Source organism: Sapajus apella, unplaced genomic scaffold, assembly GCF_009761245.1.
Source record: "Sapajus apella isolate SASKATOON/1434 unplaced genomic scaffold, GSC_monkey_1.0 scaffold53, whole genome shotgun sequence".
Lineage (NCBI taxonomy): Eukaryota > Metazoa > Chordata > Mammalia > Primates > Cebidae > Sapajus > Sapajus apella.
In genome coordinates, this window is record NW_022436993.1 from 14,489,740 (window position 1) to 14,506,584 (window position 16,845).

The 16,845-nt window shown below is 48.1% G+C and overlaps 1 protein-coding gene across 8 annotated transcripts in view; it reads left to right on the plus strand.

Moving 5' to 3' along the window:
• Positions 1 to 16,845, plus strand: part of UCMA (upper zone of growth plate and cartilage matrix associated) — a 47,234-nt gene that overhangs the window by 4,008 nt on the left and 26,381 nt on the right. For 4 of the 8 annotated variants that reach the window (XM_032244047.1, XM_032244048.1, XM_032244046.1 and 1 more), the window contains 2 exons: positions 4,239 to 4,337; positions 11,804 to 12,249. In XM_032244047.1, coding sequence (XP_032099938.1) covers positions 4,239 to 4,337; positions 11,804 to 11,901 — 197 coding nt within the window. In that variant the 3' untranslated portion in view covers positions 11,902 to 12,249. Of the gene's footprint in view, positions 1 to 4,238; positions 4,338 to 6,857; positions 7,720 to 11,803; positions 12,250 to 14,045; positions 14,543 to 16,845 lie in introns of those variants that run through there. The other 4 variants (XM_032244051.1, XM_032244049.1, XM_032244052.1 and 1 more) reach the window with 4 other exon arrangements.

Below are 16,845 nucleotides of genomic sequence, written 5' to 3' on the forward strand. Positions count from 1 at the left end.
TCAGTGTGTGCTTTGGGGGTACTGGCACAGCACACCTCAGTGCAAGAGCACCTGTGTCGCACATGGGAAAGCACAGGACACTGGGTGCTGAGAAATGTGGGCTTGGGGACAGCTGTGCTGCTAAGTGGCCTTGGCCACTTCCTCTCTCATCCTCATTTCCTTATTTATAAGCCTCTGAACAAGCTGTGTTCAGCCAGCAGAGTTTTTTCAAAGTTTTTATTTCCAGTGTATTGGGGTGAGCCTATCTGCCGCGCAGCCTGCGGTAGGGCCTGCGGAACCCCAGCTTCAGGGTCGTCATGTCCTTGACCTGCCAACCTCCGAGGGCATTTGAGTTTCTGCTCCTGAACCTGCCTCTTCCGAGATACTGAGCTCGGACTGTACCGCCCACGTCTCTGGCTCGAGTCTCTCCTCGTGCCTGTGAATGAATGAACTCTTTGTATCCTTCAGGGCACTCAGCAAGGTGACTTCCTTGGTAAAAATAACAGGACTGTTTTCAAAGGATGGGAAGAACAGAGATAGAAATGCTTGGAGATGAAAATTCTTTTAAAAAAAACTGCTTTGAAAAAAAACAAAACAAAAACTGGGTAAGAAAAACCATGCTAGGAAAACCTCCAGGCCTCGTACAACTTGAGATTTAAAAGTTGGGCAATGCCAAGAAGCACTGAAAGGCTGTTGGGGAGGCCGGACTGTTATTGATTAGAACTGGAGAAGCAGTCTTCTGGCCAACGTTCAGGGCAGGAAACATGATTTTATGCCAGGCAAATAGCTTCTGTCCTCTTTTTTTTTTTTTTTTTATTTTGAGATGGAGTCTCACTCTGTCGCCCAGGCTGGAGTGCTGTAACAGGATCTTGGCTCACTGCAACCTCCACCTCCAGGTTCAGGTGATTCTCCTGCCTCAGCCTCCCAAGTAGCTGGGATTACAGGTGCCTGCCACCATATCTGGCTAATTTTTGTATTTTTGTAGAGATGGAATTTTGCCGCGACGGCCAGGCTGGTCTTGAACTCCTGACCTCAGGTGATCCACCTGCCTCGGCCTCCCGCGGTGCTGAGATTACAGGAGTGAGCCACCGCGCACGGCCTCTTAAGCTGACTCCAAACAACGAGGCGCACCGTTAAGCCTGAAGTTCCTCACCTCAGACAGAAGCTTGGTGTGTCAGTTGTGGGAGGCGCAGGAGATCCTGTTGAACACCCAGGATTGTGTGTGAATGCATCTGCTGTCACCCAGTCAACTCCTGTGGATGGCAGGAGGGCAGTGCCCAGCGATCCCTCAGGCTGGATAAAGGATAGGTGACAGACACTTCAATTACCTTGAATTTGGAACCATGAGACAGGCATCTGACATCTCTAAGCCTCTGAGATAAAGGTGAACCTACTTTAGGGTGGAGAGTGTGATGAATGCATGTCCCTCAGAAGGAACGCATACAACGCATAGAATGACGCTTGGTATTTTTGTGTTGTCCTGAGGATTAAATTGTTCTTATTTATTACCTCAAAGCTCCAATTTGCAGCACCTCTGGAAAGGCCACTCGGGAAGATCATTTCCTGACCTGAGTACACAGGGGACAGAGAATGCTTCTTTCAGAATTGGCAGCGGCTTACAAAGCACCTGCTTCTTAAACCCCCCCACCTCCTACCAAGACCAGCTCGGCCGTAGAGACCCCAACCCAGTGGTGCTGAAGGAATTAAGAAACAGACACAAAGATAGAGTGCAAAGTGGGACTTTGGGGGCGCTAACAGCCTTCCGAGCTGAGGGCCTTGGGCAGACTCTGCCCCACGTGTTTATTTTCTCTGAACAGGTGATTATAATTAACAAGCAGGTGTTCTGTGTTTTCTCATAGAATCAAGATAAACTAGGTGGGCAGCTGGTGCCTGCTTACCACTGATCAAGGACAAACTAGAAAGCATTCTCCAGGAGGGAGCCCCAGGGGCAGGGTCACATATCCTGTGCTCTGAGAACTAGTTTAACTGGGGTATGATATAAACATACTGTTTACTTCTTTAGAATACCCTGAGCAGTTTTCCACTTGCGGGGGTGCCGTGGCTCTCAGCAAACAATATAGTCCACCATAACTCAGCAACCACCCACAATGGCTTTCTGGTACTTGGAGCAACATCAGGGCCCACAGTGGGTGGGGAGAGGGAAGCGGCCATGAAGATGTGTTCTCGGCCAATAGTGGCATGTGGGAACCTGGTGCCCTAGCGCTGCCCTAGCCTGCTGTGTGACCTCCGTTAGGTCATGCACCTCTCTGAGCCTGAATCCCCTCCTGAGAAGTGTGTGGATGTGGAGTGAGAGGTGGGGCGTGGGTATGGATGGGACAACCAACTCCTTCTGCCAGACACAAGTTTCCTGCGACTAAACAGGTAATGGCAGATGTCTGGGAAGGAACACTCCAGAAGTCTGGAATCTGCACTAAGCCCAGTTCCCAGCTAACTTGATCTTTAATCTGAGTTAAATTATAGAAAAGTAACAGAAATACAGTAACTAGTATTTATATAATTCATTGACTAATGTGTCTTACTTCCAAGAAAGATTTGAGATGGTTTCTATTTAATTATTTATTTATTTAGAGATGGAGTCTCGCTCTGTTACCCAGGCTGGAGCGTAGTGGTGCGATCTCAACCTCTTTCTCCTGGGTTCAAGCTATTCTCCTGCCTTACCCTCCAGAGTAGCTGGGATTATAGGCATCTGCAAACATGCCTAGCTAATTTTTGTATTTTTAGTAGAAATGGGGTTTCACCATGTTGGCCAGGCTGGTCTTGAACTCCTGACCTCAAGTGATCCGCATGCCTCGGCCTCCCAAAGGGCTGGGATTACAGGCATGAGCCACCGCGCCCGGCTTGAGACAGTTTCTAATATTTTCATTTTGCAAAAAGGCTTTTTGTTGTCTCTTCCAGCACCTCTGTCATGCGGGGTGGGGGTAGGGAACCATGACTTTCCTCAGTTTCTCTGCTTCCTTCATCACCCCCCAGCTCTCTCTTACATATCAGATTTGGTGGGGCAAGAAAACAGTACCTCCCTCTCACGCATTTGGTGTGAGGGGAATCCCACCGTGAGACTGTGAGGCCTTCTGAGGGACTGGTTCTTCCTGCCCTAGACATGGCCTCCCTGTCTTCATGGGTTTTTCCAGCTGAATCACATGCTAGAGGAAATACTTGAAAGTAGAGAGCTTTATATCGTTGCCTCCAGACAAACTGAAATTTTTATTTCAGCAGCTCTAATGCTTGGTAAAACTTATTCTTATGTCTTTCTCCTTATTGAGTTGTAGGTCTCTTGAGCAGAGGACAGGTTTTTCTTTTCTTTTTTTTTTTTTTTTTTTTTTGAGGTAGAGTCTCGCTCTGTCTCCCAGGCTGGAGTGCACGGGTATGATCATGGCTTACTACAACCCCTGTCTCACAGGTTCAAGTTATTCTCCTGCCTCAGCCTCCTGAATAACTGGAATTACAGGTGTGTGCCACCACGCCTGGCTAATTTTTTTGTATTTTTAGTGGAGATGGGGTTTCACCATGTTGGCCAGGCTGATCTGGAACTCCTGACCTCAGGCAATCCACCCGCCTCGGCCTCCCAAAGAGCTGGGGTTACAGGTGTGAGCCACCGAGATGGCCAGATTTTTTTTTTTTTTGAGACAAGGTCTCGCTTTTTTGCCCAGAGTGGAGTGCAGTGGCGCGATCATAGCTCACTGCAGCCTTGAACTCCTGACCTCAAGCAACCCTCCTGCTTCCGCCTCCTAGTAGCTAAGCTCACAGGCATGAGCCACCATACCTGGCTGGAGGGACAGAATCTTTCTTACTTGGCCTTTTAATTCCAGCGCTCAGCCTATATCCTGGTCGTGATAAGTGCTCAAAAATGTCGAATGGACTTGAATGTATTAATTAACGTGAGATTAAATTGGATTATTCCTTGATGGAATTCATTTCTGACCATGGGATCTCTGGTTTCCAAGTGGCCTGGTATACTTGGATACACCACCAACTTTATAATCAAAGCGAAATCACTTTACTCTTTGGAGCCTCTGTCTTCTCATCTGCAAATGAGGCAGTTGGATCGGTCAATCACCTTCAAGCTATCAAGTCTGTGTCAGGAGTAAATCATTTCAGGGAAGTCTCCAACCTCGGTCCTTCACAAACCACTCCTCCCCAACCAGGTGTGACTTCTCAGGTGAACTGTGTTCCTCTAAGTGTTTGCCCTTAAATGTCCTCATTTTGGGGGGGGGCACCTCTGGCTGCTTTTCCTTTCACAGCGGAAGGCAGGCAGGAGCTTCGGGCTGATGAGCTGCGCAGAGAATATCATGAGGAACAAAGGAATGAATTTGAGAACTTCGTGGAGGAACAAAATGATGGTAAGGGCTCTTCAGCCAGCGCCTTCAGGGAGGTGGAGCTTTGGGGGAAAATCACATGGCTTGCCTTCTCTTCTTCTACCCAACTGTTTTCTTCTTTCTTTGAGATGGAGTCTTGCTCTGCTCTGTTGCCGACGCTGGAATGTAGTGCTGCTATCTCAGCTCACCGCAACCCCCACCTCTGAAGTTCAAGTGATTCTCCTGCTTCAGCTTCCCAAGTAGCTGGGATTACAGGCACCACCACCACCCCCAGCTAATTTTTGCATATTTAGTAGAGACAGGGTTTTGCCATGTTGGCCAGGCTGGTTCTGAACTTTTAATTAGAGGAGGAAGGAAAGGGAAGGTCTACTTTCAATTCATATCCACGACAGCCTTGAAAAGGAGGGAGAGCTGGCTCATACCTATAATCCCAGCACTTCAGGAGGCCGTGGCAGGTGGATCACCTGAGGTCAAGAGTTCAAGACCAGCTTGGCCAACATGGTGATGATGAAACTCTGTCTCTACTAAAAATATAAAAATTAGCTGGGTGTGGTGGTGGGTGCCTGTAATCCCAGCTACTTGGGAGGCTGAGGCAGCAGAATCACTTGAACTCAGTGGGCGGAGGTTGCAGTGAGCCGAGATAGTGTCACTTCACTCTAGCCTAGGTGAAAGAGTGACACTCTGTTAAAAAAGGAGGAAAGAAGGAAAGAGAAAAAGAGGAAGGAAGGAGAAGGGAAGGGAAGGGGAAAGGAAAAGAAAAGAAAAAAAAAAGGGAGAAAAATGGCTACACAGAACTTAAGAAGGTGTGGCAGGGACAGAACACACTTGTTCCCATTGGCTGGGGGCTGGGGGCTGGGGGATCGGGGAACTGTTTGCTGACTGTATGGATATAAAACTCCTTTCCCTCCCTCTTCCTACTTGGGCATGACTGTGCTGGTCTGTGTTCTCTAAGCACCAAAGCTTAGGTTTAGCTCTGGCAGGATTGTACTGGGGAGATTGCAGACTCACTTGCAGGTGCCTTATATTCACGTCAATGTCAGGCTCCACGTACTACTTCAACCTGGAAAATCAAGGGCTTCATTGACCTATTCAGTATACTCAGCATCCTTACTGACTGGCAGAAGCAAACCAGGAAATCTGAACTCAGAAAACACCTTGCCTTCTGCCCTCTCTCCTCCCCCCACCGCCACCAGGATCAACATCTATAGCCCATCTTCAGGCTCCAGTTCATCCACAAGCATCGGAAAATGTTTGTATGGATTTCGGTGGCTTTATGCTTCTCCTGTTTGTATCCTCTTAGCCAAGCCTTGGTTTTTTTTGCTTACTAGTAGAACAATAAAGAGTAGGAAGTGCCCAGGGAGGCCAGGCGTTTTGGGGGACTGAGGCAGGTGGATTATTTGAGGTCAGGAGTTCAAGACCACCATGGCCAACATGGCGAAACCTGATCTCTACTAAAAATAAAAAATTAGCCAGACGTGGTGGTGCACATCTGTAGTCTCAGCTACTTGTGAGGCTGAGGCAGGTGAATTGCTTGAAACCTGGAGGCGGAGGTAGCAGTGAGCAGAGATCGCACCGCTGCACTCCAGCCTGGGCAACAGAGCAAGACTCTGTCTCAAAAAAGAAAGAAAAGGCCCAGGGAGGGCAGCATCCCTGGCTAGGCAATCCGCACGCCTTGTTCCCATGCTCATTGCCTCAGCAGACAGCGTTCCTCTCTGCCCTCAGGAAGTGCCGGCCTTGCCAGGGCTCAGTGGAGGATGATGTGGCTGGGGACACAGGTAGAGAATGCTCTGTCTTTGAGCCACAGCCTCCCAAGGGGTGGGATTTAATTTTGTTGTCTATGAAGTACTCTCAAGAGTCACCCACAGCAAACATCCTTAGAAACATTTAATGGGAATGAGACCAGTGTACCTGTGTGTGTGTGTGTGTGTGTGTGTGTGTGTGTGTGTGTGTGTCTACTTATTTTCTTTCTTTCCCTCCCTCCCCCCCCTCCCTCCCTCCCTCCCTCCCTTCCCTCCTTTCCCTCCCTCCCTACCTCCCTTCCCCCCTCCCTCCCTCCCTTCCCCTTTCCCTCCCTCCCTTCCTTCCTCCCCCTCCCCCTCCCTCTCTCGGTTTTCTCTTGTTTCTCTTTCTTTCTTTCCTTCTTTTTTTTTTTCCCAAGTCTCACTCTGTTGCCCAGGCTGGAGTACAGTGGCTCTCTCCACTCACTGCAACCTCCGCCTCCAAGTTCTCCAAGTTCAAGCGATTCTCATGTCTCAGCCTTCTGAGTAGCTGGGACTACAGGTGTGCACCACCGTGCCCGGCTAATTTTTGTCGTTTGGGTAGAGGCAGGGATTCACCATGTTGGCCAGGGTGGCTATGACTTCCTGACTTCAAGTAATCTGCCTGTCTCGGCCTCCCAAGGAGCTGGGATTACAGGTGTAAGCCACGGTGCCCAGCCTCCTCCCTCCCTCCCTCCCTTCCTTCCTTCTTTCTGTTTCTTTCTTTCATTCTTTCTCTTTTCATTGTTTCATTTTTATTTCTTTCTTCCTTTCTCCAAATTTGAAGATTGTAATGCTCCTGAGGAAAATCACCTGGTACCTCCTGGGTGCACGTAAACTTGGATGTGAGGCCTCGGTTTAGGTCACCTTTGTTGGAGAGTCAGCCCTTTGGGTTCTCCTGGCTGTTTGCTCTGATGGACTGGGGAGGCAGCACCCTCGGAAGGCATCTCTTAGTGAAAAGGAAACCAGCCCTGGGTACCAAGTGCTGCAGGCTATGCCTATGCCCACTGCCCTGCAGGTGGCACCTGGCTGAGCTCTGCAAACAGGTGTTGGGTTTGGATCCTGGCAAATCAAACTCTCTTAGGGACATACTGGGAAAAATTCCGGCCGTCACAGCTTGGAAGCACACACTTCTGCTAGAGATGTGTTTATCTTGGTGGGCAGCTTGGGGAGAGGCATTTAAAAATTGAAAATGTGGCCTTCAAAATTCCTTCAGTGTGTTTTCGACTCATACTATTTAAAATAGCATTTTATTTTGAGCAGTTTTAAATGTTTGAGGTCCAAAGCTCTGGCGCGTTGATGGAAAAACATTCACTGTTTCCCTTTTCATGATGAATTTGGGATGCAGGGTTGGGCGCCTGCAGGTCCTCTGACAGGACAGGAAGGCAGGAGACGCTAGGTCTCGCACACACAGATGGAAAAAACACAGGTCTTTGGGGACTGAGGTTCCAGAAGCTGTTGTCCTTGAGCCCTTGCTCTGCCAGGCACTGTAAGGGACGACCTAATCCTTACAACCTGCCTCTGAGACAGGCCTTGTAATTTCCAGCCCACAGTTTCAAAAATTGAGGCTTAGGCTGGGCACCGTAGCTCACACCTGTAATCCCAGCATTTTGGGAGGCCAATGTGAGAGCATTACTTGAAGCCAGGAGTTTAAGACTAGCTTGGGTAATAAAACGAGGTTCCATCTCTACAAAACAAAAAAAAAATTTCAATTAAAAAAAATAAGCTGGGCATACATGGTGGCATGTGTCTGTAGTTCGTTACTCTGGAGGCTGAGGCATGAGGATGGCTTCAGCCCAGGAGTTCGGGACCAGCCTGAGCAACACAGAGACACACCATCTCTACCAAAAATTAGAAAATTAGCGGGGCTGGTGGCATGTGCCTGTAGTCCCAGCTACTTGGGTGGTTGAGAGAGGAACGCTTGATCCTGGGGAGTTCAAGGCTAGAGTGACTATGATCATGCCCCTGCACTCCAGCCTAGGCAACAGAGCAAGACACTGTCTCAGGAAAAAAAAAAAAAAAAGCCCTCAACCACAAAAATTAAAAACTGAGGCTTGGAAAGGATGCGTAAATACCCAAGGAGACGCTGCTAGTAGATAGCCCTCGCATTACAACACCAAGGCGTACTGGCCAGCAAAGCTCTTATTCTTGTAAATCAAGGATGAGCACATGTGCAGAGGGCTTGGAGAGCTTCTTTGATCCAGGAATTGGCCCGATGGAGGGAGGAGGCAGAATTAGTTTCAATCTTCTTTCCTCTCCCTTGCCTGTGACTGACAGCGCTGCACCATGGCCTGCTTGCCTGAAACCATCCCTGGGGTGGTGCTCGAGGCATCTGGCTTCCAAGCCCTCCTCTGAGGTCCCTGATATACCTGTCAGTCGGGACCCTGGTTTCATCTAGCTGCTGTCTTCTGTCTTATCTAACCAAGTCTCCTATTTTTTTGAGATGGAGTCTCTTTCTGCTGTCCACTTGGAGTGCAGTGGCGTGATCTCGGCTCACTGCAACCTCCACCTCCCAGGTTCAAGCGATTCTCCTGCTTCAGCCTCCCAAGTAGCTGGGAGTACAGGTGTGAGCCACCACGCCTGGCTAATTTTTGTATTTTTGGTAGAGACGGGTTTTCACCATGTTGGCCAGGTTGGTCTTGAACTCCTGACCTCAGGTGATCCACCTGCCTCAGCCTCCCAAAGTGCTAGGATTACAGATGTGAGCCACAGCGCCCAGTCCTGTGTCATCTATTCTAAGGGTAACTGATAGCAGTTGGATACTCGACATCTCCCCAAAGTACTTATTTCATAAAAGGAATGCCGAGTGGGCATCATGGCTCACACCTGTAATCCCAGAACTTTGGGAGGCCAAGGTGTTAAGCCCTAGCAACACGAGACCTTGTCTCTATTAAAAATTAGGCAGGCATGGTGGTGCATGCCTGTAGTCCCAGCAACTTGGGAGGCGGAGGCTGGAGAATCACTTGAACCCAGGAGGCTGCAGTGAGCTACGATTCTGTTACTGCACTTCTGCCTGGGCAATAGAATGAGAACTTGTCTCAAAAACAAAAACAACAAAAAACAGGACGTTGAATCAACCTCTACATGAAAACCACACCCTCAGGTTTGGCAAAGAGTAGCTGCTCTACAAGGCTTGAGAAATGTCTGAAAGAGCTGAAGGTAAACATGCAAAGCTCTGGCCTGGGCCTGGCTCTGGCTCTGTGAGCTCCAGGCTGCCCCTGGGCTACCAGGTACCTAATGGGATTTTCAGCACCAAGGGGAGCGCCAGCTCCATGCTCACATAGGAAGGAAACGCTCCTGGCAGGAGTGGTGCCTCAACATGCCCTGGTCACTGTGCCGGGCACCTAACTAGGCAGAAGTGAGTCTCGGCCTGAGCACGTGGCTCTCACAGGTGCTAAGGACTAAAGCAACGTCCCATTCCTCACACCTGGAAGCCACCAGACAGTCCTGTTGGCCACTGCCACAGAAGATGAAACCAGTTTGTTTCATTGGCACCAAAATGAGGTTCATGGGCTTTTTGGTGAGGTCCACATTCGAGGAACAGCGGTAAGAAAGACATCTTGGTTCTTTAATTCTTGACGTCATCTTCTCTTAGGACTTCCCATCCTTCCAACATCTTAGACAAATGCTTTTTAAAAATGTGGTAAAACATATATAACATAAAACCTGCCATTGAAAACGTTTTCTTTCTTTGTTTTTCTTTTTTTTGAGATAGGTTTTGCTCTGTTGCCCAGATTGTAGTGCAGTGGTATGACCATAGCTCACTGCAGCCTCAGCCTCCTGGGCTCGAGCGATCCTCCCACGTAGCTGGCACTATAGGTGTGCATCATCACACCTGGCTAATTTTTTAAATTATAACTTTGTAGAGACGATGTCTTGCTATGTGGCTCAGGCTGGTCTCAAACACCTGGCTTCAAGCGATCCTCCCAGTTTGGCCTCCCAAAGTGCTGGGATGACATGCGTGAACCACCATGCCCAGGCTAAAGTATTTTTAAGTGTGCAACTCAGTAGCATTTAGTACATTCACTGTGCAGTGATCACTGCTATTTCCAAACCCTTACATAGCCTCAAATAGAAACTCTGCATGTCACTAAGCAATAACTTCCCATTCCTCCCTCCCAGCAGCCTGTTTTTAGTTTTTAGTTTTATTGGTCTCTGTAAATTTGCCTGTTCTAGACATGTCATATAAGTGGAATCACACACACTTCATCTTTTTGTGTCTGGGCTTCTTTCACTTAGCATATATATTTTTTGAGACGGAGTCTTGCTCTGTCACCCAGGCTAGAGTGCAGTGGCAAGATCTCGGCTCACTGCAACCTCCATCTCCCGGGTTCAAGTGATTCTTCTGCCTCAGCCTTCCCAGCAGCTGGGATTACAGGTGCATACCACCACGCCCAGCCAATTTTTGTATTTTTAGTAGGGACAGGGTTTCACCATGTTGGCCAGGTGCTAGGATTATAGGTGTGCACCACCATACCCGGCCCACTTAGCATAATATTTTTAAGGTTTATCCATGTTGTAGCATGTGCCAGAACTTCATTACTTTTTGTGGCTAAATTTTACACACACACATGCCACATTTTGTTATTTCTTTGTTGATGGGCACTGGGGTTGTTTTCACCTCTTGGCTATGGTGAGTAGTATTGCTACAAACATTCACGTACAAGTATCTGTGTCCCTGTTTTCAATTCTTTTGGGCATATTCCTTTTTTTTTTTTTTTTTGAGACAGGATCTCACTCTGTTGCCCAGGCTGGAGTGCAGTGGCACAATCTTGGCTCACTGCAGCCTCCACCCCCTAGGTTCAAGTGATTCTCATGCTTGAGCCTCCCAAGTAGCTGGGATTACAGGTTCATGTCACCACGCCTGGTTAATTTTTGTGTTTTTTTAGTAAAGACAGGGTTTCCCCATGTTGACCAGGTTAGTCTTGAACTCCTGACCTCAGGTGATCTGCTGGCCTCAGCCTCCCAAAGTCAAAGTGCTGGGATTACAGGCATGAGCCACTGCACCTGGCCAATCCCAGCACTATGGGAGGCTGAGGCAGGAGGATCGCTTGAGACCAGGAGTTGGAGACTGACCTGGACAACAGTGAAATCCCATCTCTACAAAAAAATTTAAAAATATAGCTGGCGTGGTGGCACAGGAGGCTGAAGTGGGAGGATCGCCTGAGTCCTGGGAAGTGGAGGCTGCAGTGGGCCATGATCATGCCACTGCACTCCAGCCTGGGTGACAGACTGAGACCCTGTCTCAAAACAAAATGAAACAAGAAAGAAGGAAAAGAAAGAAAATTAATTCTGAACAGTAAGGAAAACTCCAAGTTGACTGATTTCCTTCATGTTTTCAAGGCATGGTTTGTCGTCCCTTCTCTTTTTTTTTTTCTTGCGTGAGTCCATTCCTGCTACTACGTTGTTATTTTTTCATCTTGTGTCTTGGTTGCTATCTCTTTGAAACAGGGCTGCATATGCCTCTGTCTGCCTACACTAGCTGTGCAGGCAGAAGAGCCTGAGATGCCCAGCCCTGGTCTACACCTGCCTGTGACCTTTGCCCATCTGGCCCTGACCTATAAGCAAGGCCTGTCAACTCTGGGTCCTCACTAGCCCTGGCCTTCTCTCACCAGGAGTCACAAGCACTCCCAGTGCAGGTCACCACAGGGCAGGGGTTGGGCTGACGGCTGCTGGGCTGTGGCAGGTCAGAGTCCCCCTGTCGGAACAGGCGGCTTTGCCTTTCCTCCTCAGAGCAGGAAGAGAGGAGCCGGGAGGCTGTGGAGCAGTGGCGCCAGTGGCACTATGATGGCCTGTACCCGTCCTATCTCTACAACCGCCACCACATCTGATCCCGTCCTGAAGCCAGCCGAGAAGATGGGGCTTATAGCACACATTGCCATCCCCGTGTTCCAGCAGTCTTTCCCATACAAACCAGCCCTTCAGAGGGTCTCAGCTTGGGGTCTGCATTGGCTGGCAGCCCCAGAAAAGACACATGTCTTTTCTTCCAATGTGTGAACGTGCCCTGGCTTTCACCTCTTTGCAGACCATCTTCCGAGGTGAGCAACCGCCTGCGGGGCCTCCTCACACCAAACCTACAGTGGCTTCCCCTGGCTTTGTTCCCAAGCAAAAGAATCACAGTCAAGAATCACATGTTTGCTTATGGCTTACAAATAAATATGCTGAATCGACCACGTGTATTCCCTTCTCAAATCTCCAACCAAGAGGTGTCACGCTCTCTTCCCTGAGCGACAGTGTGATTCTCGGTGACTTGGGTGTTCGAAAGCTTGAACTTGCGTATAGCTCACTCTTCTCAGTATGTCTCATATGCCACTGAATATACTAGAGTTGACTCACCCAGTCTGCTCTCAGAGCAATTGATTTCTGGACATGAAATGCTGGGTCACTATATATATATATATATATATATATATATATATATATATATATATATGTGTGTGTGTGTGTGTGTGTGTGTGTGTGTGTGTGTGTGTGTATATGAAGAGAGGGAGAGAAAGAGAGAGGGGCAGGGTCTCACTCTGTCACTCAGGCTGGAGTGCAATAGCAAGATCATGGCTCACTGCAGCCTCGACCTCCCAAGCTTAGATGATCCTCCCAGATACAGCATCCCAAGTATCTGGGACTACAGGCACGCGCCACCATGCCCAGCTAGTTTTTGTATTTTCAGGAGAGATGGGGTCTTGCCGTGTTGTCCAGGCTGATCTTGAACACTTGAGCTCAAGCAATCCACCAACCGCGGCCTTCCAAACTGCTGGGTCACAGACGAGCCACCGTACCCGGCTGACGTCTACATATTTTAAACTGGCTAAATCAAATTTCCCTTTGAAGAGGTTGTGTGCTTCCTATCACTGGACATCTTTGCCGATCCTTTTTGGAAGCAAGTAAATTAAAACCAGAAAAGTCCTGGGCAGGGGACAGGGTGCTTGAAATATACACTATTCACAGCGTCTCCTCAGACAGCAGATCTCACCTCTAGCTCCATTAAATTTAATCAAGTCAGACTTAACCAGGCTCTTAGTGTAGAACCTAGCTGTGTGGTCCGTGGGCTTCCACCAGCTACCCCAGTGCCTCGGGCCTGGCTAAACAGAAAGGCTGTTTAGGAACCCGCAGCTCTCCACAGACCTCCTTGAAAGTGTCACGCAGCTTTCAGTTAGGCAAGTGCTAGCAGTGGAAGAGACTGGTATATCAAAAACTTTTAAGGCGAGGTGTGGTGGCTCATACTTGTAATCTCAGTGCTTTGAGAGGCTGAGGCAGGAGGATCGTTTAAGGCCAGAAGTTTGAGGGTGCAGTGAGCTGTGATCAGGCCACTGCATTCCAGCCTGGCGGACAGAGTAAGACTCTCTCTCAAAAAAGGGAAATGGGAGGGGAGGGAAGGGGATGGGAGAGGGGAGGGAAAAATGGAATTCAAGAACAACATGTGCCTATCTCTAGCTTGGTTACCAAGTGGATGGTTTGCCTACCATCTGAGGTTGGTCGTTGGACAGCGGTGTAAACTTACCACTGCTAGCTCAGATCCTGAGTCAGGCGTGCAGGCTGTTCAGCTAGCAATATCGGAGAGGTTGCACTGTATTTGCACATAACTGCCCTCCTGGTTGAATGCCAAGTCAGACCGTGAGGCTCTGACTCTGTAGGTAGGTAGCCTCTGCTTACAAGGGTGTTTTTTTTTTTTTTTTTTTTGAGACGGAGTTTTGCTCTTGTTACCCAGGCTGGAGTGCAATGGCGCGATCTCGGCTCACCGCAACCTCCGCCTCCTGGGTTCAGGCAATTCTCCTGCCTCAGCCTCCTGAGTAGCTGGGACTACAGGCATGCGCCACCATGCTCAGCTAATTTTTTGTATTTTTAGTAGAGACGGGGTTTCACCATGTTGACCAGGATGGTCTTGATCTCTTGACCTAGTGATCCACCCGCCTCGGCCTCCCAAAGTGCTGGGATTACAGGCTTGAGCCACCGCGCCTGGCCAATTTTTTTTATTAATGACTTCAAAAAGTACTCCGTGTGCAATTGAAAAAAGGCAAAGCGTTGCTCTGTCACTTCCGCGGGGAAGTGAGAGGAGCCCCAGTCTGGTTCATATCGGTCAGGATAACACACCCCAGTGCTTTCTGGCAAGAGGGCAGTTCCCCTTTTCTGCATAGTAGTGAATCAGGTGGATGTCAACCGATAAACTGACTCACAGCCACACCGTGCACCACCTGCCCGTCATGTCCACAGCAAGGAATGCAGGGCTTTTCACGGCTTGCTTTAAAATAGCAAAACAAAACAGCCTGTCCTTGCCTCTTCCCTGGTCATGCTTACCATGGTGGCTCTAGATATAGAACTCTGGCAGAAAGGAGCGGAATAACAATTCCATTACCTCATTCTACCCCCATCCTTAACAAGGGCTTCATTATACTTCAGGGTTTTCAAATTCCGTCCAGAATTCCTTCACCAAATGCCAGCCGCGGGCATTCCTTGGGCGGGAGAAGCATGCCAGAGGTAACGCGACCTGGGGTCTGGACAGCTGCGGTTCACAGGAAATGAGGAGCAGGGCGGTTTGTATTTCTGGAGACTGGCCTTGTCAAAAGGTGTGGCCTTTGGGGTTTCTTGTGCTTGGCCTTCTCTGTTATTACTTTCCCGTAGTTCTTTGTGGCTTCCAGCTAAGTGGTTGAAAACAAATTTGTCAAAGGATAAATCTGTCATTCATGTTTATTCACCAGTTTTGCATATGTTGGAATTTGCTTTTTCTGGTGCAGGTTAAAGGTACGAGAAAGAAACAGGTTTTTTGTGTGTTCCAGTAGAGATTTCACAATGTATTATCATGTGCCTTTGTTTATTTAGATTTTTTAGAAGATAGGAAGTTTTGTGAGCCATAGAATGATTTAAAGTTTTTTTTAACTTATTATGTGGTTTCTATCAGTTACATTGAGCTGGGTTATTTTATTTCTAATTCATTTTCTGCCAATTATGTTCTAATTGTTTGGGAAGTTTTTCATAATTTAAAAGTTCAGGCTGGACATGCTGAGCCACATCTGTAATCCCAGCACTTCGAGAGGGTCAACTGAGTCCAGGAGTTTGAGACTGGCCTGGCCAGCGTAGTGAGATCCCGTCTCTACAAAAAATTTAAAAATTAGTTGGGCATGGTGTCACATGCCTGTAGTTCCAGCTACTTGGGAGACTGAGGCGGGAGGATTGCTTGAGCGCAGGAGGTTGAGGGCATAATGAGTTATACGGCTCCACAGCACTCCACACTGGGCAAAAGAGTAAGACCCTGTCTCTACAAGAAGTTTCTAGCTTTTAAGGAATTTCTCTAAAAACAAACCGGTTAAATATAAATGTTCTAGTCTACAACTGATAACTGTGATATACTCTGTGATCTTATAATGTACTATCCTTTAAAAATGTTTTGTCCACTTTCCGCATTATCTTTTGTTTTGCAAACTCATATTCATGCTGTTATCTTGACCTTCATCCATGAATCTTGAATGTTCTTAATGGCATCTAGAATGGCAAATCCTTTCCAGAAGGTTTTCGATTTACTTTGCCCAAATCCATCAGAGGAATCACTATCAATGGCAGCCATAGCCTTATGAAATGTAATTAAATAATAAGACTTGAGGTCGAGTGTGGTGGCTCACACCTATAATCCCAGCACTTTGGGAAGCTGAGTGGGTGGATCACCTGAGGACAGGAGTTCAAGACCAGCCTGGCCAACATGGTGAAACCCTGTCTCTACTAAAAATACAAAAATTTGCCAGGCATGGTGGTGGGCATCTGTAATCCCAGCTACTCAGGAGGCTGAGGCAGGAGAATCGATTGAACCTGGGAGGAAGAGGTTGCAGTGAGCTGAGATCGTGCCACTGCACTCCAGCCTGGGCAACAAAGCAAACTCCACCTCAAAAGATAAAAATTAGACTTCAAAGTCAAAATGACTTCTCGATCTATGGGCTGCAGAACAGACGCTGTGTTAGCAGGCATGAAAACATTAATTTCTGTGTACATCTGAGCTCTTAGATGACCAGGTGTATGGTAAACAAGCAGTAATATTTTCAAAGGAATCTTTTTTCTGAGCAAGAGGTCTCTACAGTGGGCTTAATATATCCCATAAACCATGCTGGCAATAGATGTGCTCCCATTCAGGCTTTGTTTTCCCATTTATAGAGGACAGAGTAGATTTAGCATAAATCTCCTTAAGGGTTCTAGGATTTGGGGAATAGTAAATGAGAACTGGCTTCAACTTACAGTCACCAGTGACCTTAGTCTCTAACAAGAGAGTCAACCTGTCCATTGAAGACAGGCATTGACTTCTTTTTAGCTATCGAAGTCCTAGATGGCATCTTCTTCCAACAGAAGGCTGTTTCATATACATTAAAAATCTGTTTAGTGGGCCAGGCATGGTGGCTCACACCTATAATCCCAGCATTTTGGGAGGCTGAGGTGGGCAGATTGCCTGAGGTCAGGAGTTCGAGGCCAGCCTGGCCAACATGGTGAAATCCCCATCTCTATTAAAAATACAAAATATTAGGCCGGGCGCGGTGGCTCAAGCCTGTAATCCCAGCACTTTGGGAGGCCGAGGCGGGTGGATCACGAGGTCAAGAGATTGAGACCATCCTGGTCAACATGGTGAAACCCCGTCTCTACTAAAAATACAAAAAATTAGCTGGGCATGGTGGTGCATGCCTGTAATCCCAGCTACTCAGGAGGCTGAGGCAGGAGAATTGCCTGAACCCAGGAGGCGGAGGTTGCGGTGAGCCAAGATCGCGCCATTGCACTCCAGCCTGGGTAACATGAGTGAAACTCCG